At 41.1% G+C, this 13,184-nt stretch overlaps 1 protein-coding gene across 7 annotated transcripts in view; it reads right to left on the bottom strand.

The window, feature by feature from the left end:
- The window catches only part of LOC5514282, a 59,378-nt gene that overhangs the window by 30,523 nt on the left and 15,671 nt on the right, over nt 1-13,184 (bottom strand). For 2 of the 7 annotated variants that reach the window (XM_048725106.1, XM_048725105.1), the window contains 8 exons: nt 11,324-11,734; nt 9,737-10,147; nt 8,150-8,560; nt 6,566-6,973; nt 4,979-5,389; nt 3,392-3,802; nt 1,808-2,215; nt 221-631 (listed from right to left, as the gene is read on the bottom strand). In XM_048725106.1, the coding sequence (XP_048581063.1) occupies nt 221-631; nt 1,808-2,215; nt 3,392-3,802; nt 4,979-5,389; nt 6,566-6,973; nt 8,150-8,560; nt 9,737-10,147; nt 11,324-11,734 (3,282 nt within the window). The remainder of the gene's footprint in view (nt 1-220; nt 632-1,807; nt 2,216-3,391; nt 3,803-4,978; nt 5,390-6,565; nt 6,974-8,149; nt 8,561-9,736; nt 10,148-11,323; nt 11,735-13,184) is intronic. The other 5 variants (XM_048725108.1, XM_048725109.1, XM_048725107.1 and 2 more) reach the window with 5 other exon arrangements.

Here is a 13,184-nt window from a genome sequence, read left to right as displayed (position 1 = left end):
AAGTGTTTTCCATGTTTAAAATGGGAGATAAATACAATCTTTTCAACTAACTGGAAAGCCTCCAAATGGATTTGTTATATGGGTCTGATCTAGTTATTTATTTGATGTGTTAATAAGAAATCTTCGAGATATCTGTTAAGCCGGGCTTTATTGGCTTAGGGGAAGTAACGCCCCTGATGATTAAAACCCACAAAGATAAAACCTGATGCGACTAACTTACCGTTGACCACTGGTGGTGTGGTGGGAGGTGGTGTAGTAGGCGCAGCGCCAGCGTTACCACAGAACCTTAGCGAGCAAGTTGGTGTCTTGTCGAGCTCATAAACATAGAATCGTCCGCAGTTTTTCACGCGTATCATCTGGCTCCATTGACAGATACTTCTCCAGTTGAAGCAAACTTTACGAGAGACGATTCCCTCAGCCACACTTGGATTAGATCCGTTCAGATAGCCTGGTGCGTGGGTGCCGCATCTATGCACTGGTACAACATGAGTGGGCATACGGTCGCCTGCGGCACCCGAGAATCGGTACCAGCCCTTGGAGGGAATGTCATTCTTGTCGCACTTGAGTACGTTACCACGTGGTTCGCCTTGAGCGCGGTCCTTGCTGTTCAAAACTTTGTAATTGCGGCATTCTATAAAAACGATATGTATATTTGTAGTTTCCTGCATATTAGACGTATTTGACTGCATTCAACTAGATAACTTAATTTATTTTGCAACATCCTCAATGGATCTTCCTTTTACCAAGCACATATAGATTTTTTCAATTTTCACTCGCAGTACGTTTTGTGAGGTTTTACTTACTTATCGATTTATTTCTCCTGGCATATAGTTTGACCAAAAATGTCGTTTAACACATCAATTTATTACTAATATAAATGCTTTTACTATTTGTATCCAGGCGCGTACACCGGGGATGTGCAGGGTGTGCGCGCAACATACTACCTACTATGCATGGTAACCCATGTGAAAGCAAAAAATTAAAATTAGATTTGGTCCCGTAAGGGGGGAAGGGGTCCCATTGTAGATCTATAGGGATGCTTGTTGTATTTTTCAGGGGTAAAAATCGGGCACCAGGTATTTTTATTTGAGTGAAAAAAAGATTATATATTAGAAATGATATTATTTAAGGCTTTCTTGGGAATTTTTTTGGATAGAAATTTTCTGTCCCACTCCCGTTACGAAGCGTATACACTTTTTTTTTTCAGAACCTGTTTATGAGAACGTCCAGCCTGAGATTTTACCAAGTTTTTTGAACATGCTAAGAACATGCCGAGGCTCACAAAGCTACGCGCCTCGTGAGTCCACAACATTTTGATCATGAGGTGACGAATATCGTGGTGTATAAGAGTACATACCACGGAAAACTACGGGAAATTTGTTAATTTCAACTTACGATTATCAACACATTTCTTTGTGAGAGGTAGTCTCATACTAAGATTCACAGCCGCAGCACATATCAGAAAACATGTCGGTAGGTTGGGACTGCTTTTACTGATTTCGCGATTAAACCGAGTTTTGAGCTTGCCAAGCATATCGTAATGAAATCCGACGAAAGGGGTAGAAATTAACGATGCGTGAAGTGTTTTCCATGTTCAAAATGGGAGATAAATACGATCTTGGTGATTGTCACCTTACTGGAAAGCCTCCAAATGGATTTGTTATATGGGCTTGATCTGAGTTCTCTATTTGATGTGTTAATAAAAAATATCTTCGAGATATCTGTTAAGCCGGGCTTAACTGGCTTAGTGAAAGTTAACGCCCTGATCAATACAAATCCTCGAAGATAAAACCTGCGACTCACTTACCGTTGACCACTGGTGGTGTGGTCGGAGGTCTAGTAGGAGCAGCGCCAGCGTTACCACAGAACCTTAGATGGCAGACCGGTGTCTTGTCGAGCTCATAAACATAGAATCGTCCGCAGTTTTTCACGCGTATCATCTGGCTCCATTGACAGATACTTCTCCAGTTGAAGCAAACTTTACGAGAGACGATTCCCTCAGCCACACTTGGATTAGATCCGTTCAGATAGCCTGGTGCGTGGGTGCCGCATCTATGCACTGGTACAACATGAGTGGGCATACGGTCGCCTGCGGCACCCGAGAATCGGTACCAGCCCTTGGAGGGAATGTCATTCTTGTCGCACTTGAGTACGTTACCACTTGGTTCGCCTTGAGCGCGGTCCTTGCTGTTCAAAACTTTGTAATTGCGGCATTCTATAAAAACGATATGTATATTTGTAGTTTCCTGCATATTAGACGTATTTGACTGCATTCAACTAGATAACTTAATTTATTTTGCAACATCCTCAATGGATCTTCCTTTTACCAAGCACATATAGATTTTTTCAATTTTCACTCGCAGTACGTTTTGTGAGGTTTTACTTACTTATCGATTTATTTCTCCTGGCATATAGTTTGACCAAAAATGTCGTTTAACACATCAATTTATTACTAATATAAATGCTTTTACTATTTGTATCCAGGCGCGTGCACCGGGGATGTGCAGGGTGTGCGCGCAACATACTACCTACTATGCATGGTAACCCATGTGAAAGCAAAAAATTAAAATTAGATTTGGTCCCGTAAGGGGGGAAGGGGTCCCATTGTAGATCTATAGGGATGCTTGTTGTATTTTTCAGGGGTAAAAATCGGGCACCAGGTATTTTTATTTGAGTGAAAACAAGATTATATATTAGAAATGATATTATTTAAGGCTTTCTTTGGAATCCTTTTGGATATAAATTTTCTGTCCCACTCCCGTTACGAAGCGTATACACTTTTTTTTTTCAGAACCTGTTTATGAGAACGTCCAGCCTGAAATTTTACCAAGTTTTTTTAACATGCTAAGAACATGCCGAGGCTCACATAGCTACGCGCCTCGTGAGTCCACAACATTTTGATCATGAGGTGACGAATATCGTGGTGTATAAGAGTACATACCACGGAAAACTACGGGAAATTTGTTAATTTTAACTTTCGATTATCAACACATTTCTTTGTGAGAGGTAGTCTCATACTAAGATTCACAGCCGTAGCACATATCAGAAAACATGTCGGTAGGTTGGGACTGCTTTTACTGATTTCGCGATTAAACCGAGTTTTGAGCTTGCCAAGCATATCGTAATGAAATCCGACGAAAGGGGTAGAAATTAACGATGCGTGAAGTGTTTTCCATGTTTAAAATGGGAGATAAATACGATCTTGGTGAATGTCACCTTACTAGAAAGCCTCCAAATGGATTTGTTATATGGGCTTGATCTGAGTTCTCTATTTGATGTGTTAATAAAAAATATCTTCGAGATATCTGTTAAGCCGGGCTTAACTGGCTTAGTGAAAGTTAACGCCCTGATCAATACAAATCATCGAAGATAAAACCTGCGACTCACTTACCGTTGACCACTGGTGGTGTGGTCGGAGGTCTAGTAGGAGCAGCGCCAGCGTTACCACAGAACCTTAGATGGCAGACCGGTGTCTTGTCGAGCTCATAAACGTAGAATCGTCCGCAATTTCTCACGCGTATCATCTGGTTCCATTGACAGTCACCTGAAGTCCAGTGGAAGCAGACTTTACGAGAGACGATTCCCTCAGCCACACTTGGATTAGATCCTCTCAACCAGCCTGGTGCGTGGGTGCCGCAATGATTCTTGGGTACAACATGAGTGGGCATACGGTCGCCTGCGGCACCCGAGAATCGGTACCAGCCCTTGGAGGGAATGTCACGCTGGTCGCACTTGAGTACGTTACCACGTGGTTCGCCTTGAGCGCGGTCCTTGCTGTTCAAAACTTTGTAATTGCGGCATTCTATAAAAACGATATGTATATTTGTAGTTTCCTGCATATTAGACGTATTTGACTGCATTCAATTAGATAACTTAATTTATTTAGCAACATCCTCAATGGATCTTCCTTTTTCGAAGCACATATAGATTTTTTCAATTTTCACTCGCAGTACGTTTTGTGAGGTTTTACTTACTTATCGATTTATTCCTCCTGGCATATAATTTGACCAAAAATGTCGTTTAACACATCAATTTATTACTAACATAAATGTTTTTACTATTTGTATCCAGGCGCGTACACCGGGGATGTGCAGGGTGTGCGCGCAACATACTACCTACTATGCATGGTAACCCATGTGAAAGCAAAAAATTAAAATTAGATTTGGTCCCGTAAGGGGGGAAGGGGTCCCATTGTTGATCTATAGGGATGCTTGTCGTATTTTTCACGGGTAAAAATCGGGCACCAGGTATTTTTATTTGAGTGAAAACAAGATTATATATTAGAAATGATATTATTTAAGGCTTTCTTGGGAATTTTTTTGGATAGAAATTTTCTGTCCCACTCCCGTTACGAAGCGTATACACTTTTTTTTTTCAGAACCTGTTTATGAGAACGTCCAGCCTGAGATTTTACCAAATTTTTTGAACATGCTAAGAACATGCCGAGGCTCACATAGCTACGCGCCTCGTGAGTCCACAACATTTTGATCATGAGGTGACGAATATCGTGGTGTATAAGAGTACATACCACGGAAAACTACGGGAAATTTGTTAATTTTAACTTTCGATTATCAACACATTTCTTTGTGAGAGGTAGTCTCATACTAAGATTCACAGCCGTAGCACATATCAGAAAACATGTCGGTAGGTTGGGACTGCTTTTACTGATTTCGCGATTAAACCGAGTTTTGAGCTTGCCAAGCATATCGTAATGAAATCCGACGAAAGGGGTAGAAATTAACGATGCGTGAAGTGTTTTCCATGTTCAAAATGGGAGATAAATACGATCTTGGTGAATGTCACCTTACTGGAAAGCCTCCAAATGGATTTGTTATATGGGCTTGATCTGAGTTCTCTATTTGATGTGTTAATAAAAAATATCTTCGAGATATCTGTTAAGCCGGGCTGAACTGGCTTAGTGAAAGTTAACGCCCTGATCAATACAAATCCTCGAAGATAAAACCTGCGACTCACTTACCGTTGACCACTGGTGGTGTGGTGGGAGGTCTAGTAGGAGCAGCGCCAGCGTTACCACAGAACCTTAGATGGCAGACCGGTGTCTTGTCGAGCTCATAAACGTAGAATCGTCCGCAATTTCTCACGCGTATCATCTGGTTCCATTGACAGTCACCTGAAGTCCAGTGGAAGCAGACTTTACGAGAGACGATTCCCTCAGCCACACTTGGATTAGATCCTCTCAACCAGCCTGGTGCGTGGGTGCCGCAATGATTCTTGGGTACAACATGAGTGGGCATACGGTCGCCTGCGGCACCCGAGAATCGGTACCAGCCCTTGGAGGGAATGTCACGCTGGTCGCACTTGAGTACGTTACCACGTGGTTCGCCTTGAGCGCGGTCCTTGCTGTTCAAAACTTTGTAATTGCGGCATTCTATAAAAACGATATGTATATTTGTAGTTTCCTGCATATTAGACGTATTTGACTGCATTCAACTAGATAACTTAATTTATTTTGCAACATCCTCAATGGATCTTCCTTTTACCAAGCACATATAGATTTTTTCAATTTTCACTCGCAGTACGTTTTGTGAGGTTTTACTTACTTATCGATTTATTTCTCCTGGCATATAGTTTGACCAAAAATGTCGTTTAACACATCAATTTATTACTAATATAAATGCTTTTACTATTTGTATCCAGGCGCGTACACCGGGGATGTGCAGGGTGTGCGCGCAACATACTACCTACTATGCATGGTAACCCATGTGAAAGCAAAAAATTAAAATTAGATTTGGTCCCGTAAGGGGGGAAGGGGTCCCATTGTAGATCTATAGGGATGCTTGTTGTATTTTTCAGGGGTAAAAATCGGGCACCAGGTATTTTTATTTGAGTGAAAACAAGATTATATATTAGAAATGATATTATTTAAGGCTTTCTTGGGAATTTTTTTGGATAGAAATTTTCTGTCCCACTCCCGTTACGAAGCGTATACACTTTTTTTTTTCAGAACCTGTTTATGAGAACGTCCAGCCTGAGATTTTACCAAATTTTTTGAACATGCTAAGAACATGCCGAGGCTCACATAGCTACGCGCCTCGTGAGTCCACAACATTTTGATCATGAGGTGACGAATATCGTGGTGTATAAGAGTACATACCACGGAAAACTACGGGAAATTTGTTAATTTCAACTTACGATTATCAACACATTTCTTTGTGAGAGGTAGTCTCATACTAAGATTCACAGCCGCAGCACATATCAGAAAACATGTCGGTAGGTTGGGACTGCTTTTACTGATTTCGCGATTAAACCGAGTTTTGAGCTTGCCAAGCATATCGTAATGAAATCCGACGAAAGGGGTAGAAATTAACGATGCGTGAAGTGTTTTCCATGTTCAAAATGGGAGATAAATACGATCTTGGTGATTGTCACCTTACTGGAAAGCCTCCAAATGGATTTGTTATATGGGCTTGATCTGAGTTCTCTATTTGATGTGTTAATAAAAAATATCTTCGAGATATCTGTTAAGCCGGGCTTAACTGGCTTAGTGAAAGTTAACGCCCTGATCAATACAAATCCTCGAAGATAAAACCTGCGACTCACTTACCGTTGACCACTGGTGGTGTGGTCGGAGGTCTAGTAGGAGCAGCGCCAGCGTTACCACAGAACCTTAGATGGCAGACCGGTGTCTTGTCGAGCTCATAAACATAGAATCGTCCGCAGTTTTTCACGCGTATCATCTGGCTCCATTGACAGATACTTCTCCAGTTGAAGCAAACTTTACGAGAGACGATTCCCTCAGCCACACTTGGATTAGATCCGTTCAGATAGCCTGGTGCGTGGGTGCCGCATCTATGCACTGGTACAACATGAGTGGGCATACGGTCGCCTGCGGCACCCGAGAATCGGTACCAGCCCTTGGAGGGAATGTCATTCTTGTCGCACTTGAGTACGTTACCACTTGGTTCGCCTTGAGCGCGGTCCTTGCTGTTCAAAACTTTGTAATTGCGGCATTCTATAAAAACGATATGTATATTTGTAGTTTCCTGCATATTAGACGTATTTGACTGCATTCAACTAGATAACTTAATTTATTTTGCAACATCCTCAATGGATCTTCCTTTTACCAAGCACATATAGATTTTTTCAATTTTCACTCGCAGTACGTTTTGTGAGGTTTTACTTACTTATCGATTTATTTCTCCTGGCATATAGTTTGACCAAAAATGTCGTTTAACACATCAATTTATTACTAATATAAATGCTTTTACTATTTGTATCCAGGCGCGTGCACCGGGGATGTGCAGGGTGTGCGCGCAACATACTACCTACTATGCATGGTAACCCATGTGAAAGCAAAAAATTAAAATTAGATTTGGTCCCGTAAGGGGGGAAGGGGTCCCATTGTAGATCTATAGGGATGCTTGTTGTATTTTTCAGGGGTAAAAATCGGGCACCAGGTATTTTTATTTGAGTGAAAACAAGATTATATATTAGAAATGATATTATTTAAGGCTTTCTTTGGAATCCTTTTGGATATAAATTTTCTGTCCCACTCCCGTTACGAAGCGTATACACTTTTTTTTTTCAGAACCTGTTTATGAGAACGTCCAGCCTGAAATTTTACCAAGTTTTTTTAACATGCTAAGAACATGCCGAGGCTCACATAGCTACGCGCCTCGTGAGTCCACAACATTTTGATCATGAGGTGACGAATATCGTGGTGTATAAGAGTACATACCACGGAAAACTACGGGAAATTTGTTAATTTTAACTTTCGATTATCAACACATTTCTTTGTGAGAGGTAGTCTCATACTAAGATTCACAGCCGTAGCACATATCAGAAAACATGTCGGTAGGTTGGGACTGCTTTTACTGATTTCGCGATTAAACCGAGTTTTGAGCTTGCCAAGCATATCGTAATGAAATCCGACGAAAGGGGTAGAAATTAACGATGCGTGAAGTGTTTTCCATGTTTAAAATGGGAGATAAATACGATCTTGGTGAATGTCACCTTACTAGAAAGCCTCCAAATGGATTTGTTATATGGGCTTGATCTGAGTTCTCTATTTGATGTGTTAATAAAAAATATCTTCGAGATATCTGTTAAGCCGGGCTTAACTGGCTTAGTGAAAGTTAACGCCCTGATCAATACAAATCATCGAAGATAAAACCTGCGACTCACTTACCGTTGACCACTGGTGGTGTGGTCGGAGGTCTAGTAGGAGCAGCGCCAGCGTTACCACAGAACCTTAGATGGCAGACCGGTGTCTTGTCGAGCTCATAAACGTAGAATCGTCCGCAATTTCTCACGCGTATCATCTGGTTCCATTGACAGTCACCTGAAGTCCAGTGGAAGCAGACTTTACGAGAGACGATTCCCTCAGCCACACTTGGATTAGATCCTCTCAACCAGCCTGGTGCGTGGGTGCCGCAATGATTCTTGGGTACAACATGAGTGGGCATACGGTCGCCTGCGGCACCCGAGAATCGGTACCAGCCCTTGGAGGGAATGTCACGCTGGTCGCACTTGAGTACGTTACCACGTGGTTCGCCTTGAGCGCGGTCCTTGCTGTTCAAAACTTTGTAATTGCGGCATTCTATAAAAACGATATGTATATTTGTAGTTTCCTGCATATTAGACGTATTTGACTGCATTCAATTAGATAACTTAATTTATTTAGCAACATCCTCAATGGATCTTCCTTTTTCGAAGCACATATAGATTTTTTCAATTTTCACTCGCAGTACGTTTTGTGAGGTTTTACTTACTTATCGATTTATTCCTCCTGGCATATAATTTGACCAAAAATGTCGTTTAACACATCAATTTATTACTAACATAAATGTTTTTACTATTTGTATCCAGGCGCGTACACCGGGGATGTGCAGGGTGTGCGCGCAACATACTACCTACTATGCATGGTAACCCATGTGAAAGCAAAAAATTAAAATTAGATTTGGTCCCGTAAGGGGGGAAGGGGTCCCATTGTTGATCTATAGGGATGCTTGTCGTATTTTTCACGGGTAAAAATCGGGCACCAGGTATTTTTATTTGAGTGAAAACAAGATTATATATTAGAAATGATATTATTTAAGGCTTTCTTGGGAATTTTTTTGGATAGAAATTTTCTGTCCCACTCCCGTTACGAAGCGTATACACTTTTTTTTTTCAGAACCTGTTTATGAGAACGTCCAGCCTGAGATTTTACCAAATTTTTTGAACATGCTAAGAACATGCCGAGGCTCACATAGCTACGCGCCTCGTGAGTCCACAACATTTTGATCATGAGGTGACGAATATCGTGGTGTATAAGAGTACATACCACGGAAAACTACGGGAAATTTGTTAATTTTAACTTTCGATTATCAACACATTTCTTTGTGAGAGGTAGTCTCATACTAAGATTCACAGCCGTAGCACATATCAGAAAACATGTCGGTAGGTTGGGACTGCTTTTACTGATTTCGCGATTAAACCGAGTTTTGAGCTTGCCAAGCATATCGTAATGAAATCCGACGAAAGGGGTAGAAATTAACGATGCGTGAAGTGTTTTCCATGTTCAAAATGGGAGATAAATACGATCTTGGTGAATGTCACCTTACTGGAAAGCCTCCAAATGGATTTGTTATATGGGCTTGATCTGAGTTCTCTATTTGATGTGTTAATAAAAAATATCTTCGAGATATCTGTTAAGCCGGGCTGAACTGGCTTAGTGAAAGTTAACGCCCTGATCAATACAAATCCTCGAAGATAAAACCTGCGACTCACTTACCGTTGACCACTGGTGGTGTGGTGGGAGGTCTAGTAGGAGCAGCGCCAGCGTTACCACAGAACCTTAGATGGCAGACCGGTGTCTTGTCGAGCTCATAAACGTAGAATCGTCCGCAATTTCTCACGCGTATCATCTGGTTCCATTGACAGTCACCTGAAGTCCAGTGGAAGCAGACTTTACGAGAGACGATTCCCTCAGCCACACTTGGATTAGATCCTCTCAACCAGCCTGGTGCGTGGGTGCCGCAATGATTCTTGGGTACAACATGAGTGGGCATACGGTCGCCTGCGGCACCCGAGAATCGGTACCAGCCCTTGGAGGGAATGTCACGCTGGTCGCACTTGAGTACGTTACCACGTGGTTCGCCTTGAGCGCGGTCCTTGCTGTTCAAAACTTTGTAATTGCGGCATTCTATAAAAACGATATGTATATTTGTAGTTTCCTGCATATTAGACGTATTTGACTGCATTCAATTAGATAACTTAATTTATTTAGCAACATCCTCAATGGATCTTCCTTTTTCGAAGCACATATAGATTTTTACAATTTTCACTCGCAGTACGTTTTGTGAGGTTTTACTTACTTATCGATTTATTCCTCCTGGCATATAATTTGACCAAAAATGTCGTTTAACACATCAATTTATTACTAACATAAATGTTTTTACTATTTGTATCCAGGCGCGTACACCGGGGATGTGCAGGGTGTGCGCGCAACATACTACCTACTATGCATGGTAACCCATGTGAAAGCAAAAAATTAAAATTAGATTTGGTCCCGTAAGGGGGGAAGGGGTCCCATTGTTGATCTATAGGGATGCTTGTCGTATTTTTCACGGGTAAAAATCGGGCACCAGGTATTTTTATTTGAGTGAAAACAAGATTATATATTAGAAATGATATTATTTAAGGCTTTCTTGGGAATTTTTTTGGATAGAAATTTTCTGTCCCACTCCCGTTACGAAGCGTATACACTTTTTTTTTTCAGAACCTGTTTATGAGAACGTCCAGCCTGAGATTTTACCAAATTTTTTGAACATGCTAAGAACATGCCGAGGCTCACATAGCTACGCGCCTCGTGAGTCCACAACATTTTGATCATGAGGTGACGAATATCGTGGTGTATAAGAGTACATACCACGGAAAACTACGGGAAATTTGTTAATTTTAACTTTCGATTATCAACACATTTCTTTGTGAGAGGTAGTCTCATACTAAGATTCACAGCCGTAGCACATATCAGAAAACATGTCGGTAGGTTGGGACTGCTTTTACTGATTTCGCGATTAAACCGAGTTTTGAGCTTGCCAAGCATATCGTAATGAAATCCGACGAAAGGGGTAGAAATTAACGATGCGTGAAGTGTTTTCCATGTTCAAAATGGGAGATAAATACGATCTTGGTGAATGTCACCTTACTGGAAAGCCTCCAAATGGATTTGTTATATGGGCTTGATCTGAGTTCTCTATTTGATGTGTTAATAAAAAATATCTTCGAGATATCTGTTAAGCCGGGCTGAACTGGCTTAGTGAAAGTTAACGCCCTGATCAATACAAATCCTCGAAGATAAAACCTGCGACTCACTTACCGTTGACCACTGGTGGTGTGGTGGGAGGTCTAGTAGGAGCAGCGCCAGCGTTACCACAGAACCTTAGATTGCAGGCCGGTGTCTTGTCGAGCTCATAAACATAGAAACGTCCGCAATTTCTCACGCGTATCATCTGGTTCCATTGACATGCATTTGAATTCCAGTGGAAGCAGACTTTACGGGAGACGATTCCCTCAGCCACACTTGGATTAGATCCTCTCAACCAGCCTGGTGCGTGGGTGCCGCAATGATTCTTGGGTACAACATGAGTGGGCATACGGTCGCCTGCGGCACCCGAGAATCGGTACCAGCCCTTGGAGGGAATGTCACGCTGGTCGCACTTGAGTACGTTACCACTTGGTTCGCCTTGAGCGCGGTCCTTGCTGTTCAAAACTTTGTAATTGCGGCATTCTATAAAAACGATATGTATATTTGTAGTTTCCTGCATATTAGACGTATTTGACTGCATTCAATTAGATAACTTAATTTATTTTGCAACATCCTCAATGGATCTTCCTTTTTCGAAGCACATATGGATTTGTTTAATTTTAACTCGCAGTACGCTTTGTGAGGTTTTACTTGTTTATCGATATATTCCTCCTGGCATATAATTTGACCAAAAATGTCGTTTAACTCATCAATTTATTACTAACATAAATGTTTTTACTATTTGTATCCAGGCGCACGTGGTTCGCCTTGAGCGCGGTCCTTCCATTAAAAACTTTGTAATTGCGGCATTCTATAAAAACGATATGTATATTTGTAGTTTCCTGCATATTAGACGTATTTGACTGCATTCAATTAGATAACTTAATTTATTTTGCAACATCCTCAATGGATCTTCCTTTTTCGAAGCACATATAGATTTTTTCAATTTTCACTCGCAGTACGTTTTGTGAGGTTTTACTTACTTATCGATTTATTTCTCCTGGCATATAATTTGACCAAAAATGTCGTTTAACACTTCAATTTATTACTAACATAAATGTTTTTACTATTTGTATCCAGGCGCGTACACCGGGGATGTGCAGGGTGTGCGCGCAACATACTACCTACTATGCATGGTAACCCTTGTAAAAGCAAAAAATTAAAATTAGATTTGGTCCCGTAAGGGGGGAAGGGGTCCCATTGTTGATCTATAGGGATGCTTGCCGTATTTTTCACGGGTAAAAATCGGGCACCAGGTATTTTTATTTGAGTGAAAACAAGATTATATATTAGAAATGATATTATGTCCCACTCCCGTTACGAAGCGTATACACTTTTTTTTTTCAGAACCTGTTTATGAGAACGTCCAGCCTGAGATTTTACCAAGTTTTTTGAACATGCTAAGAACATGCCGAGGCTCACAAAGCTACGCGCCTCGTGAGTCCACAACATTTTGATCATGAGGTGACGAATATCGTGGTGTATAAGAGTACATACCACGGAAAACTACAAGAAATTTGTTAATTTTAACTGTCGATTATCAACACATTTCTTTGTGAGAGGTAGTCTCATACTAAGATTCACAGTCGTAGCACATATCAGAAAACATGTCGGTAGGTTGGGACTGCTTTTACTGATTTCGCGATTAAACCGAGTTTTGAGCTTGCCAAGCATATCGTAATGAAATCCGACGAAAGGGGTAGAAATTAACGATGCGTGAAGTGTTTTCCATGTTCAAAATGGGAGATAAATACGATCTTGGTGAATGTCACCTTACTGGAAAGCCTCCAAATGGATTTGTTATATGGGCTTGATCTGAGTTCTCTATTTGATGTGTTAATAAAAAATATCTTCGAGATATCTGTTAAGCCGGGCTGAACTGGCTTAGTGAAAGTTAACGCCCTGATCAATACAAATCCTCGAAGATAAAACC

The sequence above is a fragment of the Nematostella vectensis genome, chromosome 3, assembly GCF_932526225.1.
Source record: "Nematostella vectensis chromosome 3, jaNemVect1.1, whole genome shotgun sequence".
NCBI classification, from domain to species: Eukaryota; Metazoa; Cnidaria; class Anthozoa; order Actiniaria; family Edwardsiidae; genus Nematostella; species Nematostella vectensis.
The sequence above is the reverse complement of the archived record's forward strand: the minus strand, read 5'-3'. Positions and strand labels throughout refer to the sequence as shown.